The 20,590-nt window shown below is 36.9% G+C and overlaps 1 protein-coding gene and 1 pseudogene across 1 annotated transcript in view; both read left to right on the forward strand.

Moving 5' to 3' along the window:
• Positions 1–9,174, forward strand: part of LOC144233506 (ATP synthase F(0) complex subunit C2, mitochondrial pseudogene) — a 29,526-nt pseudogene extending 20,352 nt beyond the window's left edge.
• EXOC6B (exocyst complex component 6B) overlaps positions 1–20,590 on the forward strand; it is a 594,589-nt gene that overhangs the window by 402,896 nt on the left and 171,103 nt on the right. Inside the window, exon 19 of the mRNA XM_077766295.1 lies at positions 16,436–16,577. Within this exon, the coding sequence (XP_077622421.1) occupies positions 16,436–16,577 (142 nt within the window). The remainder of the gene's footprint in view (positions 1–16,435; positions 16,578–20,590) is intronic.

The raw sequence follows: 20,590 nt of genomic DNA on the forward strand, positions 1-20,590 counted from the left end.
TTTGTGAAAAGCTATACTGAAGGGCTGTTAGCTAGGCAGTCTTTCTATTCAGTGGGTATTTATTTTAATAGCCGTTTGGTTTCATTACCTTTTAATGAGTTCTTTGATAGCGAGTTCCTTAATTAACAAGGCAGTCTTTCAGGTTTCCTCTTTTCTAATTGTTAACATATTTTGTTGCTTTCACACAGATATGCTATGATGAAAAGTTTCCTCTTTACAGCTCCTGTAGGGCCATTCAGAGGGGGAAAGATGGGGATGGGGAGAATATGCAACATGTTTCCTTAGACATAAATGGTTTAAGAGTATTTGCTCTCCCAAACTGAGACTGAGTGAAATATTCGTATTTTATGCTCAATTTCCTACAACATGATTAACTCAGGGTGGATTTCTTCATGTATCAAAGTTGATTCAATCCAGCTTACATTAGAATTTGTATGTTGAATTTTTCTACAACGCCTTTTCAGAAAATGTAGAATATTTAATTCGGCCTGGGACCCAAATAAGTTTTCATTTAAAACTTTCTTTGAGCCATATGCAGTACTCCTCACAAAGATAAGAACATTTTATAATAAACTACTTGCCACTCATTGAGGCCCTAATATGTGTCAGATACTGTACAGATCTCTATATTCTGTTATCCCATTTATTGCATAAATTTCTGCAAGGTTGGTGCCATTATCTTCATTTTACTGATGAACAAGCTAAGTCTCACCAAGATTAAACAACTTTCCTAAAGGTCACCGCAGTGACTGGGCCAGGATTTGAACCTAATTTAATATGAAACCAAAGTCCTTGCTCTTTCTCTGTGTATCACTTCCCCTCTGGTCCTGTCTTGTTTTCACTACGACTTACCATAAAATGGACACGGTGGCTCATATACTGTTCTCCCATCGTAAGATTAATTAGAGAACTAATTCAGTTTTTGTAAAGAAGATCTTAAATGATTTCCCTCAGAGAAACCTAAGGGTTTAAATATTCTGAAATGAAGTATTTGTATTGGCAGAAAATAATGAACCAAAGCACCTACAGGATACGTTAGCTCAAAAAAGCAAAAGAAACTCAGGCTAATGAGGTGTTTGGGAGGAGAAATGCTCTTATTTAGGGTATTGACCAGTTAGGAACTGAGTAATAAGTTGTATGTGGAAGTTAAAAGCGACTGGCTGGCAGACAGTCAGGCGTCTGTACCATTGTGTTTTGTAAACTTTCTCCTATGGCTGTGGTGTGTTTTTTCCAAGCCCACTTAATTTTTTATGAGGTTTGTAAAGGTCTTGAATAAACAATTGAGATTATAGAGGTTTTCCTGGAAGCTTTGGTTAATATTTTAATACACTCTGCTTTGTCACATTATTAAATAGCTTATTGGAAAGTTTGAAAGAGAGTGTTTCTTTTTTCTTTTTCTTCTTTTTCTTTTTCTTCCCCCCGCCCCCTTTTTTTTGGTTCTGGTAGTTAAATATCAAAATTGAATATATTTTTTAGCCGATTCTCTCTCTTCTTTTTATTTTAACTTGATACCTCTATAGCTCACCCTTGGATTAGAAATCAGCGTCTGGGAGGCCTCCACTTAAAATGCACTTCAAGTGAAATTACAGTTTCGAGGGTATGTCTTGAAATGAAGCCAGTGATGGTAAATGTATGTATAAAAGAGGACTGGAGAAGGAGAGGGGAATCGGACAGGGTCAGAAAACAGGAACTAATAGAACTTTGGAGATTACCTCATCGTGACCTTTTCCTCATTAATATTTGAATCTGATTCTTTGGCATCTTGGTTGCAGTCTGGTGAAATGTCAAGCATGGCAAGGACTGAATCCCTTCAAAGACATTTCTGTGTTAATGAGATGACTTGATGAAGTTGACCTTTAACCTGAACAGGAATTGAGGAAAGAGAAAGGAAGAGTTTTTATTTCTCATTTGAGGACTTCTTATTCTATGGAGGTTTGTGTAGTAATAATTGTTATTTGTAGAGTCCTTTATATGACCTCATTTCAAATTGGAAGCCACTGAAAACATTTCCATGTTGTTGTTATGGGGATGTAACGAAGGTCACCCAGCGAGCCTTACCACTTTTGTGAAGCTTTCTCTGACTATTTTGTCTTCATAACCGTTTCTTCTAAAATCATATAGCACTTAGAGTTTATTCTGCTCAATTTAGCACTTAATTGCATGTTCTCCTTGATTTGCTTCAGAACGGGAAGTACACTTTCCACTTTTTGCGTGAACAGAATTTTTTGATTAAAAAGAGGAAAAATCATTTGACTCTATAAAAGGCGTAAATGGTTAGTAAAATATTATGAACTCATAAAATACTTACATTTTAAGCAAATATACCCAATGTCTTTTCAGCTGTTTTCCACGCTCGGGATCAGAGGAATAAAAATTATAATAATTACAAGACATTTACTGAGTACTTACCAGTGCCAGTACCAGGTACTGTGGTAAAACTACATAGGAATTGTGTTTATTTAACCATTATAACAATCCTATTTTACAGATGACAAAACTGAGGCAAAGGTTAAAGTCAGTGTTCTACTGCATTGTATTTAATGTTTGTTTTCATTAAATCACATATTTTTTTTAATGTTCTAATTTATTTCTGAGAGAGAGAGAGAGACAGTGTGAGCAGGGGAGGGTCAGAGAGAGAGGGAGATACAGAATCTAAAGCCGTCTCCAGGCTCTGAGCTAGCTGTCAGCACAGAGCCCGATGCAGGGCTTGAACCCACGAACCATGAGAGCATGACCTGAGCCGAAGTCAGACGCTTAACCGACTGAGCCACCCAGGCGCCCCATTAAATTACATATTTACTATTTAGTATTAACACTGGCAGTTTAATATTTAACAGTGTTGTCATCTATGTTAGTAGAACATACGAATCAAGGTGTATTTGCTGGTATTTTTGTTGCTTTTTAATGGGAATGTACTGACTAATTGGCTATATATACCCTTTATTCTTTATTGTGAATTTGAGTTTATAAGACCCATATAAGAATGCATTTTCATTATAAAGCAAAAATGTTTGCCAGACTGATGATGGAAATCAAGGCAAGGGCATATAAAATTTGCCAGGGCAAAATTCTTTAAATGGCTATTATATTTTTTTCTGGTTGACATATATTGGTAAATTTAAAAGATTCTTTTGGGTTCTGGGTATGAATTCATAGCTCAAATGAGAGTGAGACTTATTCTTTAGTCATAAATATTTTCATATTTATATTTTTATATCTCTATACTTACATATAAAATATAGAACCAGGGAATTGTCCAATAAAGGAAGATATCAATTCTTGGGATGTAAATTACAACAGGATTTAGAGAAACAGGGTACCAGAGAAAGAACCCTCCCCCCCAAATGTCTTTATAAAATTCCCCTTCAGTCCCTGGCTAATTTCTAAGCCTCATAAATTAGGACACTCTGGAGCTGTAGAAGACATCAGCTACTGAAATATGGATAGCTGGGCAAATATTATAAAAGTGCACAGCAGAGACCTTGAAGATTGGACCCACAGAGACACCTGAGGAACACATGGCCTTTGTGTTTAAACATTTGCATTTCTGTTTAAACATTCAGAAAGACCAATTGCAGGGATTAGGGAGAAGGTCCTAGGACCTAAGGTAAAGGGTGAAATTAAAATAAACCCACTGTAACCTTAAAAACAAGCATGACAGAATGAAAGATGATCCACTAATAGTTTAACTGCCTACCCGAACAAAACTCAAAACTCTATTAAGGAATAGGCATAATCTAGTGCCTCTGTAGCATCTTATCTGGAATGTATGGCAGATGAAACAAAGTTTCTTTTTTTTTTTTTTCACAAAACAAAGTTTCTTAACATGATAATAAGCAGAAAAACTGACCTGAAATCAAAAGTAAAAACAGTCAATAGAAGCAGATCATTAGATAATCCAGATATGCTAGTAGAGATTTCAAAATAATTGATTATTATGTTAAAGAGAACAGAGGAAATAATGGACAAAACACACACACACACAATTATTTGAACAAATATTAAGAATCAAATGTGTGTTTTAGAATAGCAAAATACAGGGTTTGTAATGAAGAGCTCATTATGTGAGCTCTTAAAAATGGATTAAATATGTTTGACCAGAGATTCAACAAAGCAGACGTCAAGATAAGTTAATTCGAAGGTCTATAGAAAACACCAAAACATAAATACATAGAGAAAAGAAAAAATAGATACTTTTAATTTTAAAAAACGAAGAAGAGAAGAGAGATGGAACAAGTTGAAAGATGTAACACATGGGGTGCCTGGGTGGCTCAGTCGGTTGAGTGTCCGACTCTTGATTTCAGCTCAGGTCATGATCTCGTGGTTTTATGAATTCAAGCCCCGCATCTGGTTCTGCGCAAGCAGCGTGGAGCTTGCATGAGATTCTCTCTCTCTCTCTCTCTCTCTCTCTCTCTCTGTGCCCCTTCCCCACTCATGCTGTCTGAATGAATGAATGAATCAATGAATGAATCAATGAATGAATCAATGACACTTACGTTGTTGGAGACCCAGAAGGAAAGGAGAGAATGAGGATGGTACAGAAGCTTTAAGGTGTCTGCTCTCAGTAACTCAGATCTTCAAACTTCATGAATAAAAATTGACAGAACTGGAAGGATAAATAGACAGATTCACAATTACCATTAACTATTTTAACACTCCTTCCATAACCAATGAAACAAGTAGACAGAATACCAATAAGGGTATAGAAGACTTGAACCACAGTAAAACAACTTGACTTAATTGGCATTCTACCACCGCCAACAGTTTTTAGTGTACACGGAACATTGACTAAGCTAGAGCATATCCTGGACCATTAAACAAGTCTCAATAAATTTAAAAGGAGTAAAATCTTACCAACTATGTTTGCCGTCTGCAACAGAAGTAAATGAGAAATTATAAGACATCTTTATGTAATTACCCCACTTAGACATAATGTAGGCCGTTGGGCTATAGTTCTCTGTTCTTGTATCGTCTTTGTCTCTGATTTTGCCACCAGGGTAATGGTGATCTCATAAAATGAGTTTAGAAACGTTTTCTCCTCCATCTCCATTTTGTGAAAGATTTTGTCTAGAGTTGGTTTAATTTCTTTGATTAGTACTTGATAGAATTCACTGGTGAAATAATCCAAGTCTGGAGTCTCTCTTCATTGGAAGGTTATAAGATACAACTTTAATTTCTTTATTAGAAATAAGTTTATTTGGGGCACCTGAGTGGCTCAGTCAGTTAAATGTCTGACTCTTAATTTCAACTGAGGTCATGATCTCTGGTTCATGAGCTTGAGGTCTGTGCTAGGCTCTGAGTGCTGACAGCATGGAACCTGCTTTGAATTCTGTCTCCCTGTCTCTCTGCCCCTCTCCTGCTTGTGCTCACTCTCTAAAAAAAATAAATTAAGAAGAAACTAAAAAAAAAAAGAAAGAAAGAAGATTATTTTATGTGTGTACATGTGTATGTGTGAGAGAGAGACTCTCTCAGGAGATGCAGAGAAAACATTTAGCAGAAATGGACACCCTGTCACAAAAAAACTCACAAAACTTCTCAGCAGACAAATCTAGTCTTATTTAATCTAATAAAAAGGTATCTATGAAAACTGACAGCTAACATTTTACTTAATGGTGAAAGATTGAATGTTTGACCTCTAAGATCAGGAACAAGACAGGTATGTCTTCTCTTAGCATTCCAATTCAGCACACTATTGGAGCTAGTTAATGCAAAATGGCAAGTAACAGAAATTTTAAAAAGTGCTCATTGAAAGGGGGGAGAATGAAACTTTTTTCTTTTTTTTTCTTTTTTTTTTTTTTTTAATAGTTTATTGTCAAATTAGTTTCCACATAACACTCAGTGCTCATCCCCACAAGTGTCCTCCTCCATGCCCGTCCCCCCCTTCCCCCACATCCATCAGTCCTCAGTTTTTGTCAGCATTCAAAAGTCTCTCATGGTTTGCCTCTCTCCCTTTCCCCCACCATTTCCGCCCTTCTTCTCCCCCTTGTTCCTCCGTCAAGTTCCTCCCAATCCTCCTATACGTGCAAACATATGATATTTGTCCTTCTCTGCTGAAACTTTTTTCTTTTTTGAAAAGATAACACAATTGCTGATATAGAGAATCCTAAAGGATCTTTGTTTTTAAAACTTTCTTCAACACCATAGTTTTTTTAAATTTAAATTCAAGTTAGTTAACATACAGTTTAGTATTGATATCAGGAATAGAATTTAGTGATTCATCACTTACATGTTACACCCAGTGGTAATCCCAGTAAGTGCCTCCTTAATGCCCATCACCCATTTAGCCCATACCCACCCACTTCCCCTCCAAAAACCCTATTTGTTCTCTGTATTTAAAAGTTTCCTATAGTTTGCCTCCCTCTCTATTTTGATCTTATTTTACTTTTCCTTCCCTTCCCCGTGTTCATCTGTTTTGTTTTTAAATTGACATATGAGTGAAATCAAATGATACTTGTCTTTCTCTGACTAACTTATTTCTCTTAGTGTAATACACACTAGTTTCATCCACATTGTTGCAAATGGCAAGATTTCATTCCTTTTCATCACTGAGTAGTATTCCATTGTGTGTGTGTGTGTGTGTGTGTGTGTGTGTGTGTGTGTGTGTACACACACCATATCTTCTTTATCCATTCATCAGCTGATGGACATTTGGGCCTTTTCCATAATTTGGCTATTGTTGATAGCACTGCCATAACTATTGGGGTGCATCTGCCCCTTCAAATCAGCATTTTTGTATCCTTTGGATAAATACCTAGTAGTGCAATTGCTGGGTCATAGCGTGGTTCTATTTTTAACTTTTTGAGGAACCTCCATACTGTCTTCCAGAATGACTGCGCCACTTTGCATTCCCACCAAATGTGCAAAAGTGTTCACGTTTCTTCACATCCTTGCCAACATCTGTTGTTTCCTGTACTGTTCATTTTAGCCCTTCTGTCAGATGTGAGGTGGTATCTCAATGTGGCTTCGATTTGTATTTTCTTAAGGATGAGTGATGTTGAGCATCTTTTCATATACGTGTTAGCCATCTGAATGTCTTCTTTGGAAAAGTGTCTATTCATGTCTTCTGCCCATTTCATCACTGAATTATTTGGGTTTTTTGGATGCTGAGTTTGATAAATTCTATATAGATTTTAGATACTGACCCTTTATCAGATATGTCATTTGCAGATATCTTCCCCTGTTGCATAGGCTGCCTTGTAGTTTTGTTGTTTCCTTCGCTGTCTGGAAGCTTTTTATCTTGATGAGGCCCCCCATAGTTCATTTTTGCTTTTGTTTCCCTTGCCTCCTATGAGATCTTTAAAAAAAGGTAGTGGAACTAAGTTTAACAAGATCATAAGATACAAGGTCACTATGCAAAAAACAAGTCTGTTTCTATGTACTAATAAAGATGAATTAGACTCTGAAATGATAAATCAGTGTAGTATACAACAACAAAAAATAGGAAACACTATAACGAACACAATATGTGCTAAACTTGTCCACTCAAAACATTACCAAACAAAATTAAAGATCTAATTAAATAGAAAGGTTTACTCTGTTTGTGGAGTCAATATTATTAAAATGTCAATTCTCCCAAAGTTAATCTATAGCAGCTCTTCTCTGCCAGGCTTCTGGGTGAGATTTAAACCTCAATGCCCTAAGGCATCCATGATATATGATGAATTAACATTTCTTCTGTGTATGGAGAGTTGTAATAGATATACCAGTCTTGAAGTAAATGAGCATAGATATTAATAAGCTATTTTTAAGATTTATGTGAACATTCAGAAACCTAAAATAAGACTATTTTGAAAACGAAGAATGTTAGAGAACTTTATACTGCCTGATTTCTATATTTACTATGTGAAGCTTTAGTAAGGCAGAGAGTGAAGTGTTGGCATAAAGTTTGACTAAAAGATCAATGGAATAGAATAGGGCGTCCCAAAATAGATACCCACACATGTGGTCACTTGATTTTCAACAAAGGTGCCTATCCTGAATCACTGTATTGTACACCTGTAACTAATATTACACTGTATGTTAACTAACTGGAATTTAAGTAAAAACTTAAAAATAAATAAATAAAAATATATTAGCTAATCCCCAACTCCATCCACTACCAATATGGACAAGAAACGTGAACAGGTACTTTTTAAAAGAGGATATCCATTCAACCAGTATGTATATGAAAATAATGCTTTAACAGAATTGCTCATGAAGGAATACAAATTGAAACTATAGTAATTACCACTATACACTGGCAAATAGTATGAATGAAAAAGACTTACAGTACCACGTATTGGAGAGGCTGTGGAATAGCTCTCATACATTGCTCATGAGAGTGTGAAATGGCACAATCACTCTGAAAAACTGTCAGTTTCTTTTCTTTTCTTTCTTTCTTTTTTTTTAATTTGAGAAAGAGAGGGAGAGAGTGCAAACTAGTGGGGGAGAGGGGCAAAGGGAAAAAGCAAATCTTAAGCAGGCTCCATGATAAGTTCAGAGCCCCAAAGGAGGCTTGATCCCACGACCTTGAGATCATGACCTGAGCCGAAATCAACGGTCAGACAATCAACTGACTGAGCCACCCAGGCACCCCAAAACTTCGGCAGTTTCTGATAAAATTAAATGTACAGCTAGTCTGTGATCTAACAATCTCACTCCTGAGTATTTTTTTCAAGGAAAGTGAATTTCCACTCAAAGCCTTTATTCATAATAGCTCCCAAATAGAAACAGCCCAAATATATGCCACTAGAAAAAAATGAATAAACAAATTGTGATTTATTCATATNACATGTAGTAACATGGATGAATCTCAAAAACATTCTGAATTAAAAAAGGTAGGCACAAAAGAATACTACAGGATTCTTTTTATATAAAGTTCAGGAACAGGAAACTAATCTATGTGGCTATAAGTCAGTAGTTATTTCATGGAGTGGGTGGATCTACTGATTTGAAAGAGCCACGAGGAACTTTTGAGTTTATGGAAGTGCTCTGTATCTTGATCTGGATGGCAGTTTTATAGGTTTTTATCATCAAGCTATGTTCTTAAGATTTGCACATGTACTGTTCGTAATTATACCTCAATAAAAGCATGCTTAGCAAACAGCGTTGTTGTTTTTAAAGATTTCTTGTGTTTCTTGAAAGGTGACTGAGAATAAGAAAGCGAAGCAAGTGGCTAAGTCTCAGAACCAGTAAATCCCTCCTCTGACTTCTCCTTCCATCCACATCCTGAGTAGTATATGCTCCAAGCTTTGTTTGGACTATGCTTTTTTTCTTTGGACTTCTCAATTTTTTCTTGACAAGTAAGGTAGAGATTGTTTTCCCTTATTTGTTTAATGCTTTTCTTCATTCTAATTACTAGGGGGTCACCATCTCATTGTAGGCTCTACTAATGGCTCAAATGACACTACCTATGTTGTCCAGGATATTTTGACCACCTACCATCTTTGGGATTCACTTTTTGTTTGTTTGTTTGTTTATTTGTTTGTTTGTTTTAGCTGTTAGGAAACTTTTGTTTGTTTAGAATGGGGATTTGTGCATGATTTTAGTGAGTGGCTATTTATACAGTTTCTCTAATTAACTTTAAGAATGTTCTTTGGACAGGATTGTAAAGACATAAATTCAGTTGTGGGAAAATCGACTTGGATGTGTGATATAGTTTTTTAAGTTTATCTATTTATTTTGAGAGAGAGAAAGCATGAGTCAAGGGAGCAGCAGAGAGAGAGAAAGAGAATCCCAAGCAGGCTCCACGCTGTCAGTATAGAGCCTGATGTGGAGCTCGATCTCAGGAACTGTGAGATCATGATCTGAGCTGAAATCAAGAGTCAGTTGCTAGACCAACTGTGCCACCCGGGCACCCCAGATGTGTGATTTTTTAGATGATTTAAGTATAATGGTCAAGTAAAAATTTGTTCGTGGGAGGACTTCTGCCACACCTGGGAACCAAAGTTCCAGGCATTTGTCTCAGATGACAAAAACTTATGGGAAGACCCAGAGTTCTAGTCCTCCAATGTAATTTATTGAATGTCCATGATAAATAAATAGGAGACTTAGCACTCTGGAATGAAGTGGCCGCATCGATAGCGATGGGCTATTGAGGGAAAAGGAACAAGGTAGCTTCCTGTTCAGTGAAGGAAAGCAATTTAGAGACCAATCAAAAAGCAAGTTCCCTGGGGCCAGCAGAAATGAGACCAGGGTCCATATGAAAGGCAATGCCTACAGTAAAGGTCAGAATGGAAGGTTAAGGGAGCAGAGGCACCAGGTCTCTACAAAGGGAGCAATTTCTAGGATGGCTTTATGTTATTTCTGTGGAGTTCTTACTTGCCTTGCTAGATCAGTTAGTTTCTGCATCTGAACTTTTCTGTTTCACAGTGAAATAACTCATTAAATGACTTGAGAAAGAAAAGTTTTACAAAACCAAAATGTAAGCAAGGGAGTGTTATTCAGGAAGCAAAAGCAGAAGAGAAAGTCGGTGTGAAAAAGACAGCTCTCTTTCACAGAACAGTTCCTGGCACTGTGCATTTGTCTGACTTGAAACTTGCTAAGATTATCCAGAGAAAGAGAAGTTTGGCTTTGGCCATTTGCAGTGAGTAAGCCAAGATCCTCGGTGATCTTGGACTCAGGGTCTGATCTCAGTAGGCTGACGGAGAGTTGTGCTTGGAGTCCATTCTCAGTACCTACTGTGATGCTTCCTTTTGATGCTTCCTTAATGGAGAAGGGAGAAAAAAAACCTCTTGCTCAGTATCCTGGCCTTTCAGATTTGTGTGATCTTGTCCTCCTCATTCCCTTATCCCAAGTCATGGAGCAACAGAAACACATAGCAATTACCAAAGTCCCTTTACTGGGAAGCAGAATCAAATGATTATTAAGTCTTGGTGTCTGACAGGGCTGGCTTCACATCCCAGCTTCACTACTTGCAAGATACACTCAATAGCATAACCCCTCTGTACTCACATCTATAAATCAAGGATTAAATACCTCATGGGGTTCTTGGAAGAATTATGTGAGAACATGTTCAAAACATTTGGACATAGTCAATGCTCGATAAATGGAGGCAGGCAGTCTGGTGATGGTTGTAGAGATAGTGATGATGGCAATGCTTTCTCTAAGCTCTTCACCTCTATTCATTTGTGTACTGTGACATAGAACTTAGTGTTGTGTAATTGAAGTACATTGTAATTGAAAGTAATGAATACTGGGTCACCTTTGTGGCTCAGTCGATTAAGCATCTGACTTCCGCTTACATCATGATCTCCCCCTACGTGCGTTCAGGCCCCATGTTGGGCTCTATGCTGACTCCTCAGAGCCTGGAGCCTGCTTCAGATTCTGTGTCTCCCTCTTTCTCTGCCCCTCCCCTGCTCACACTCTGTCTCTGTCTGAAATATAAGCATTAAAAAAAAAAAAAAAGAAAGAAAAGAAAGTAATGAATACAGAGCTTTCTCTGTGTCTCTTAAAGGAATCTCTAAGATTTCTAAGCATTTGTCTTAATTGTGTTTGTGTCTTTGTGTAAGAAACAATGGATATCTCCATTATTGTAGAGAGAATTAGATACCTCCAAGACAGAAAGTTAGGTATCAGTGTGTACCTACTTTGCAGTTTTGATGCCATAGTTTCTTGCCTTTCAAACCATATGCTTTTCTTTTTAAAAAATTTTAATGTTTATTTGTACATGCCTTATATGACAGTGCAGTATATCACTCTGTGTAAAGTATTATGATAGGAAGGAAGACAGTAAGTAGAGGAGGAGGTAGAAAGGATAATTTGAATTAGAGAATATGAATCTGGGTATGTTTTGGAGTGAGTGAGTTGATTTGTTATCAAAGAGCTACGTGGTGAAAATCAAAAAAGTATTTTCAGGGGTGCCTGGGTGGCCTAGTCGGTTAAGCATCTGACTTTCGCTTAGGTCATGATCTCGCGGTTCGTGGGTTCGAGCCCCGCGTCGAGCTCTGTGCTGATTGCCAGCTCAGAGCCTGGAGGCTGTTTCAGTCTGTGACTCCCTCTCTCTCTGACCCTCCCCTGTTCACGCTGTCTCTCTCTCTCTCTCTCTCTCTCCTAGGAAAAAAAAAAAAAAACATTAAAAAAAAGAAAAAAAAAACAAAAAATAAAAACGAAAAAACAAAAAAGTATTTTCATGGGTCTTGACTCATGCCCAGTGATGATAGTTCTCACTATGGCCATAAGCCTGATTTTGAATTAACATTATGAACTTGTCACCCCTTTACTCCTCTCCCCCTTCTTGAAACTAAAAAAAAAAAAAAAAAAAGTAACTAAATTGAAAAATACTATGAACTAAAATGCTTTGGTAGGGGGTGGTCGTGGACTTTGAATTCATTTAGGTGATATTTATTGGCTGTCTTGGAGGATATAAATGTAGATGCATCGAGCGGCAGCATGATACTGCCTGTTGAGCTAGTTCTAAGACCATGTGACCCAAACCGCCCTGCACCCCAGGTTCCTTGTATATTCAAAATATGATGACAATTCTTAGCTCATTTTTCATCTTGTCTGGCATTCTACCTTTATTCTTGTGTGTTCTCTGTACACGTAGGACACTATTACGGCCTCCTGAGATAAAGCTTACGTGTGATTAGGCTGATTTGAAAGTCTTCCTAGAGGTACCCCAAAGGCATTTTTATGGGACATTTCATCAGTTTAGGTTTTCCTAAGTCCCAAATTCTTACCCTGTGCCAGAGACATTGGCTATATGTTCTTAGAAAGAATCTGCTTCATAATAAGATTACTTACTGAAGAGAGTGATGTGTTGGTTGTTACTGCCCGAGCCTGTGTTTATCCTTTCTTAGAACACCTATGAGCAGAGTGGCAGTACTGGAAACTAGAAGTGAAAGAGAGAATGGGTAATGGACTGTGAATTAGAAAAGTTCCAAAATGCTTTCTAGAGTTAGAAAAATATTTACAAGGAACACATGCTTTTCTGCGGTTATCATTTTGTTTGGAAATAATTAGCTTGAGGAGAAATCAGGTGAAAAGTGGAGGGCAGTTAAATAACACTGTATGTTAGAGGAGAATAATGCATGATCATGTGTAAGTGCATTTAGCTTTATTGATTGATATATGTTGATATGGAGTGAAAGCCAAATCTTTGTTTCTTGTGACTATGTTAAGATTAATAAGCTGTTTACTACTTTGAGATGGATAAGGAATCAGAAGTATCACCTAACTTGTCCCAAATTGCACGGCTGGTAAGTGGAGATTAAAAATTGGGAATTTCTGACTTGGAGCTATCTTTTTTTCATGTTACCGGTCCAGTTTTGCTTCTCCTTGGCAATCTATTTTGGCCACTGAAAGAAGCCTTTTCCATGCTATCTTCTTCAGCCTCTGGCTTAATGGGGCATGTAGCTGTTTGATTTTCACATCTCCATGTTCAGCTTTCCGGGTCCTTTAAGTATCTGTCTTGGCCTAGATAATTATGTTAGGCTACAGTTGAAAATTCTGTCCCTTCTGATATTCAGTATTTGAAGAGCTGGCTCCTGAACTACCACTGTCTCACCTGCTTGGGCCTCGTCTAGGCCTTGAGTAACCCGTTAACCTTGTCACCTGGACCAGTGTTTGCTCAGTGTTTCAGTGTAAGACAGCGTAAGATTTACTATTGCTTTTTAGGTGATGGTGTAGTGGAAAGATACAGATTTAGGACTGGGTGGAAATACCAATATGAGCTTGTCTAATTTTCTGAACTTCACAGAGAACCTTAGTTTATTTATCTACAAGAAAAAAATAATACCAACTTCTTGTGGTAATTCTGAGAATTAAGTGAAATAGCAAAAGATGTCAACTGCTTAGGTTGAGGCAAATCTTGAGCATAGAGTAATGCCCAAGAGATGACAGTTTCTTACCCTTCTGATCTGCACTGCTATCTCTGGGCATCTGCTGTAATCTCATCTTCCTTCCTCCACTCCACTCCTGCTCTCATTGTTGACAACCCACAGGGCTCTGCCCAGCTTTGATCTGCCCCCTCTGATTGTTCACCCAGAGCCTGTAAGTGTGTTGCACTCCATGGCTCTCCTTGGTGTGGTGCCTGTTCCAGGTCTCCAGTGGGTTTAACTGAAAGCAAGCCACTTATTGGGGATTTCATCCATAATATAACTCTTCTGTGTGCTTCCATTGCCTCTTTCCCACTTGGCCTGTACAGTACTCCCTAACTTAGGTGTTTCCATTTTTTGTCTTAAGTCATCCAAAGTGTGGATCTGCAGAACACATAAACAGAAGCATAGAGATGAGGAACACTTCTAGTATGTATACAGAATAGGGCATTGTTTTTTACTCTGTTATTTTTATGCCATAAAATAATATTTTAGTCAAATAAATAAAAACTTGGAAAACATTCAATCTCACAAAGTAATCAAAGACATAAAATCATAAAATATCTCCTATTTAATTAGGAGAAAAATGTATATAGTAGTCATTGCTAGCAATTATGCAGTTAGTGATACTCTCATAAAAATGTGGGGATATTGTAAATCAGCACATACCTTAAGCAAAGCAGTTTTTAGTGAGACATTTAGGAATCTAGTTTCCACCTATGGTCTTCTTATATACGCATATGCATTATGAATCACAGTACTGATACCCTAATGAGGTCTAAGGAAACAATCTCAAAGGAATTATCCAAAGTATATAAAAAGGTACACAAGTTTCAAAATTCATTGTGGTATTGTTTATTTATTTTTTTTTTTAATTTAAAGCCTGCTACTTTTGAGGAAGGCCCTGGCCCAGTGAAACATATGGGAAAAATATTAAAGACATTGTAGTCAGAATCTGGCATTTTCATGAATTCTTACTAGACTTACATTACTCCATGACCTACTGTATTTATAATAGAAAAAAGTATATATGTATATCTATGTATGTTTATGTATATATAGAGAGAAACACATCCTAAGTCTCCAACAAGAGAAGAGTAGACATAGGTAAGTAAATTGTGGTATACTCCTAAAATGAAATACTGTGGGATAATTAAAAAATAAACTGCAGCTACCTGCATTACATTTTTTAAAAACTCACATTTATAATATTGAACCAAGAAAGCAAATTGCAGAAAGACATACTGTATGATATTATAGAAAGTTTCAGAATACATAAAATAATATGATTTTTATTATATACTTACATATAACTTTATAATAGTATTTTAAAAATTTAGTTGGTGTACCTAGCAACAATAATGGTCGCCTCTAGGGAGAGGAAGAAGATGATTAAGGAGGTCACACAGGGGCTGAAACTATATTTATATTGTTTAGTGGATACATGAGTATTCGTCATATTATTCTGTATACCTTTCTGTATGAAATATTTCATAATTTCAAAATAGAAAGATCCACTGACTAATTTGAGATATCAGACTTTCTGAAACATGTTATCACCAGAATAGATGATAAATAAATTAATGGATAAATATCTGGGGATAAAAGTGGATTTATCTTCTCTGGTTTATAACTTAGATCGGGGACTAAGATGCAAAGTGATTGGATCCTTTAAAGAAGATAGTAAAATATAAATTTTAATATCAATAATTTAAAAATTAGCTTAGAGGCACCTGGGTGGCTCAGTCAGTTAAGCGTCCGACTTCGGCTTAGGTCATGGTGTCATGGTTTGTGAGTTCAAGCCCTGCGTTGGGCTCCATGCTAACAGCTCAGAGCCTGGAGCCTGCTTTGGATTCTGTGTCTCCCTCTCTCTCTCTGCCCTTTCCTTGCTTGCTCTCTGTTTCTGTCTCTCTCTCTCCCTCTCTCTCTCTCTCTGTCTCTCTTCATAAATAATAAACATTAAAAAACTTAAATAAAATTAGCTTACAGTTTATGTTTATAAATCTCATTGTTCATTTTTTAAAAAGATTTTATTTTTTTTTTTTTGAGTAATCTCAAAACCCAATGTGGGGCTCAAACTTAACCCCAAGAGCAAGAGTCACATGCTTCACCAACTGAGCCTACCAGGAGCCCCTAAGTGTTCATTTTTTAAGAAAACAAAATTCATCTTTTTAATTATTTTTTTTCAGGAAACTTTAATTGTTCTTTGTGTGTGTATGTGTTAAATCATAGAGCAGTAAACACTTTGGTTTCTAGATAAATTAGAGCATGTTGTTTACATTTGCTTTTAAGAACTGTAATTTTGGAAGGGACTTTTTAAAATGTATTCTCTGTGGAAAAAATCCTCAGTTTAATGAAAATTTTGAATATTGTTTATCTATTGTTGATTTAGGTAAAAGTGCTTGAATATTAAATAGCTGGGCTTTATGAATTTCAGTTTAATGTTACATAACTCAGGATGATGAAGCTCATATTTAAGATGTTTACCACCAGGTGTTTGTTAATCCAAGATTATTGAATGCCAAGGATATCATGATGGAGAAGACCTTAAAGAAATCCCTGATCGAAAAATAAATTGTTGAATTTGTGTTGGAATGTAATTTTAATCTGTTAACATGATTTGTGCTCTTGTGTTTCAGGGAAAGGTGGCCCAGACAGCATGTATGTCGGCTTGCAAGCATTTAGCCACATCCTTGATGCAGCTGCTGCTGGAAGCAGAAGTTAGACAGCTCACCTTGGGGGCATTGCAGCAGTTCAACTTGGATGTCAGAGAATGTGAACGTGAGTTAGTGAACCATCCCTTCACTTGTTTGTCTTACCTGCATACTCACTTCTGTGAAAACCAAGACGTTGAGGTCTGTGGGGTCTTTGTTCCTGGTAGAGTAGACAAATACAGGAGACCACTTGAAGGATGTCTGTCGTCAAGCTGATTGGAGCACCCGGAGTACCTAGGGCCACATATAGAACAGAGATCTCTGGCCACAAGCAAATTTGCAATCTAGAGGGGGAGATAAGTCAGACATGCATTTAATAGACACCAAACAAAATCTGATTAATGTAAAGACTTCAGAAGAATGCAGTTCCCAACCACTTTTTTTATATTATATTTTAAGGCTATTTTTACATCTTATCTGCAAACTCTTAGTCTAAAAGAAATGTGTGTGCATTCGTGAATCAGAAATCCTTTCTATTGGAGGTAAAAATAGAAAATGTTAGAATGGTCTAAAAAAACCACTGGGTGGGGGAGGGATGAGTAGGTGATAAGGACTAAGAGATTCACACTTCCAGTTATAAAATAAGAAAAGTCACAGAGATGAAAATTAGAGCTTAGGGAGTATAGTCGCTAATATTGTAATAACTTTGTATGATGGCGTGGTAACCACACCTGTAGTGAGCATTTTGCATTGCACGCAATTGTCAAATCACTATGTTGTACACCTGAAATGAATATAATATTGTATGTCAGCTATAATTCAATAAAAAAAAGAAAAAAGAAGAAGAGAAGATTCACATTTAAGACAGGAAAAAGAGGCCAGTGTCACTTACTCCTTTTATTAAGGTAATTAAAACCTTTTTAGGAGACTCCTAACAGACTTCCTTGTATGTCTCAGTACAGTTGTACGGTCACCTCCAGCTCTAAAGGAGGTCAGGAGGTTGAGTATCTGGAAAAGGGATAGAGGACCATTGTTATTGGGAAAGTTGATTCATCATGAATCATCCCCTTGGAGTTGAACACAAAATTAGTTCTGGTTAGGAAAAAGAAGGAAGAATAAAGAGTGTTCTGGTATTCATTGTGCTGTCAGTGAGAAAGGAAAATGAACAAAAATGCTATGACAAGTTGAAATTCTTTGATTCTAAGAGAATTGAAATAGTGGAAAATATTAAAAATCTGCTAATGCTTCTTCCCCACCTTTTTATTTTTACTGCTTGTCGATTTCCCTTACTTGACTCTTGATGGCTAGAAATTAAGGTTTTATTGGCTATGCTGTTTAATTAATTACTTACTAGATACTTCCAGTTTGGGTCACCACAGAGTAACAGGTTTCAAAGTTACCTTTCTGTTATCAATAACTGTAAAACTGGATAAACTTTATAAAGCAATTCATTTCATGCTTTGGATAGCAGACAGCACAAAGCTGTGATCTTTGAGAAAGGGGAAATGCACAAGATAAACCTGACAATCACTCTTGTTTTCTGTCTGGGGTACTAACCAAACTTCAGCACAGGGAAGTAGTTTCCATATAAAAAGCAGTGTTTTATACTGAAAAAACAAAATAAAATAAAGAATAGAGATCAGCATATAGGGCTGGTGAGGCAGCTGGGATTTGTGGGGCAAAATATGAGAGAACAAGGAGTTGTTTAAAGAAGTAGGTCTAGAAGTCTTCATCGGAGAGCCCTTGAGCCCTTGGTGAAACACTAAGTTGCCATGTGCAGGGTAAAATTCTGTGATGCTTGACAGAGAACAGCCTCTGAGGATCTGTGAGCTTAATAGCAATGCCAGAGGTCCCAGAGTGCTAAGACACATTGGAATTCTGACCAACCAGAGTTGAGAGACCAGCTAGTTATCCTGTGCATCCAGTAGGACCCGAAAAAGTTAGACCTTAAGAGTGCTCAATTTCTAGAGTAAGAGCCAATCTTGATCCACCCTAACAAAGCCTAGTTAAATGAGACCTGACAAGATAAAGGTAATCTTCCCATAAAATAATTGCCTGCCAAAACACAACTCGACTGTCTTTGAAGGAAGAGGAACACACACAAAAATTCAGACTCTTAACCACATAGCATTGACAATTGCACAGCAAAAAGCTAATATTTGACATGTAAAGAAACAGGAAAAATGTGACCCATAAGAAGAAAAGACAGGCAATAGAAATAGACCTACTGATAACAGAAATGTTGAAAATAGCAGACAGGGCCTTTAAAAACCTGAATATAAACATATTCAGTACTTTAACTTACAAAATTTTATATTTTGCAGAAAAAAAACTTCTTTTCGTGGAATTTTTTTGGGGAGAAAAGAAAAAGAAAATAAAAATCATCATAATCTCATCATTCAGAAACAAATACAATTCCAGGGATTATATTCAGAAATGATAATATCTAGCAGCCACAGAACTTTTTCTAGAAATAGTCCACCAGATTCCATGCGTCTGTTTAGCCAGAATTGTTTTACATGCCTCTGCCTTAACCAGTTATTTTCTAGGAGGATGAAATCATAATGATTGGCTGGATGAATCAAGATTGTTTTTTGCTAGTTTGTATGAAGTCATCCATTTCTGAGTTTGGAGAAAAGAGTAGACCCTCACTCTATATATAGAAAGAGGAGGAGTAGGCAACCAACAAATGTCATTGGTTCAACAACTAAGTCTGATAAATGATTGGGAAGGACTGCATAACTGCATTTTGTCAGAGTTAAAAGATAAAGAGGAATGGAGGTGATAAAGCTAACATATATGAGCCTTGAGGAAGAGGAGTGATGGTCTAGGAGAAGCATGGGGGAGGAAGGAAGATGCCCATGTTATGGCCTGATTCTGAAGTACATTTTATGTCAAAGAAGGAGCAACTTCTATTTGAGGGGACTATAGGCAAATTGGTTTCCGTAGCAGAGAGCTAGCTTTCCACTAAGACTCAGAGGTGAAGAGATCGCTTAATGAACGGGTGGAAACAGAGTTTGTGATCCATGCAAAAGTAGTTCCAGGGAGCCGGTACAGTATCTGAATAGCTATTTGATATATTGGTGGTAGCCTTTCAGACTTAGGATCAGCTTGAAGCCAACATTTGTAGGGCATGACAGTACCTCCAATAACTACATTAGCACTGGGATTTTTTCTTCCCATACCGTGGAACCACTAAAGTTCATTGATTTAGAGTTTTAACGTTTCATTTCTGATTGTCAGTAATTTGTCTGTCAAGAAACTTTCCGTGGACATTTATTTTACTTTAGAAGAAAGAATTCTATTCTATGTCTTGTGCTATACCATCCCCCTAATTCTTTTTTTTCTTTAGATGCTCAGTGGTCTATAAAAAATCTTAAAGAAATGATACATAAAATTCAAGTAACTATACAGAGGCGTATAAAAGCAGCCCCAAATGACAAGATAATTAACACTTACATCTTTCTACCCAGTGGTGTGTGCATGTGGTATTTTCTCTATTGTCTGTGAGTCCTTGGAAGAACTGTATAGGTCCTGAAAGAAATCAAACTCTGGACAAGGTAGAATGTGAATGTATCTGGAGTGTTTGACTCTGAGGCCTGGGCTGCCAGTTTCTTAGGTCCCAAGTAAAAGAAGAATTGTATGCATTGCATGAGACTGAGATACTCAGCTAGTATAGTAGAGTCATTAAGAACATAGGTTTCAGAGTCGGCTCAACCAAAGGGATTCAAGTCACCACTTCTATTTAGCGTGAGCATCTGTAAGTTATTTAACCTCTCACAGCCCCATTTATGAAATAGGAGTAATAATAGTAACTAATATTACAGGGATGGGGTCAGAATTAAATAAGAGAATGCATGAAAGGGTTTATTTCATGGCTGGCAAACACTATGCATTAAATAGTGGCTTCTTCTGTTATCATTAGCAGTAGCAGCAAAAGCTGCAGCAGTCAGTAAATATCCAGAACTCTCAGAAGGTCTTTTGCAGGCCACTCAAACCTTTACCTATAGTATGTGCATTAGGTAGGTTTGAAGATGTCCTTTAATTTGGTATAAGAAATTCATTTTTGTTTTTGGTAGTTGTCTGTGAAACTTCTGTCGTTGTCCTGAAACATCTGATCCAGAACTGATGGTTTTCTAA

This window comes from Crocuta crocuta, unplaced genomic scaffold, assembly GCF_008692635.1.
Source record: "Crocuta crocuta isolate KB4526 unplaced genomic scaffold, BGI_CrCroc_1.0 scaffold113, whole genome shotgun sequence".
Taxonomy (NCBI): domain Eukaryota; kingdom Metazoa; phylum Chordata; class Mammalia; order Carnivora; family Hyaenidae; genus Crocuta; species Crocuta crocuta.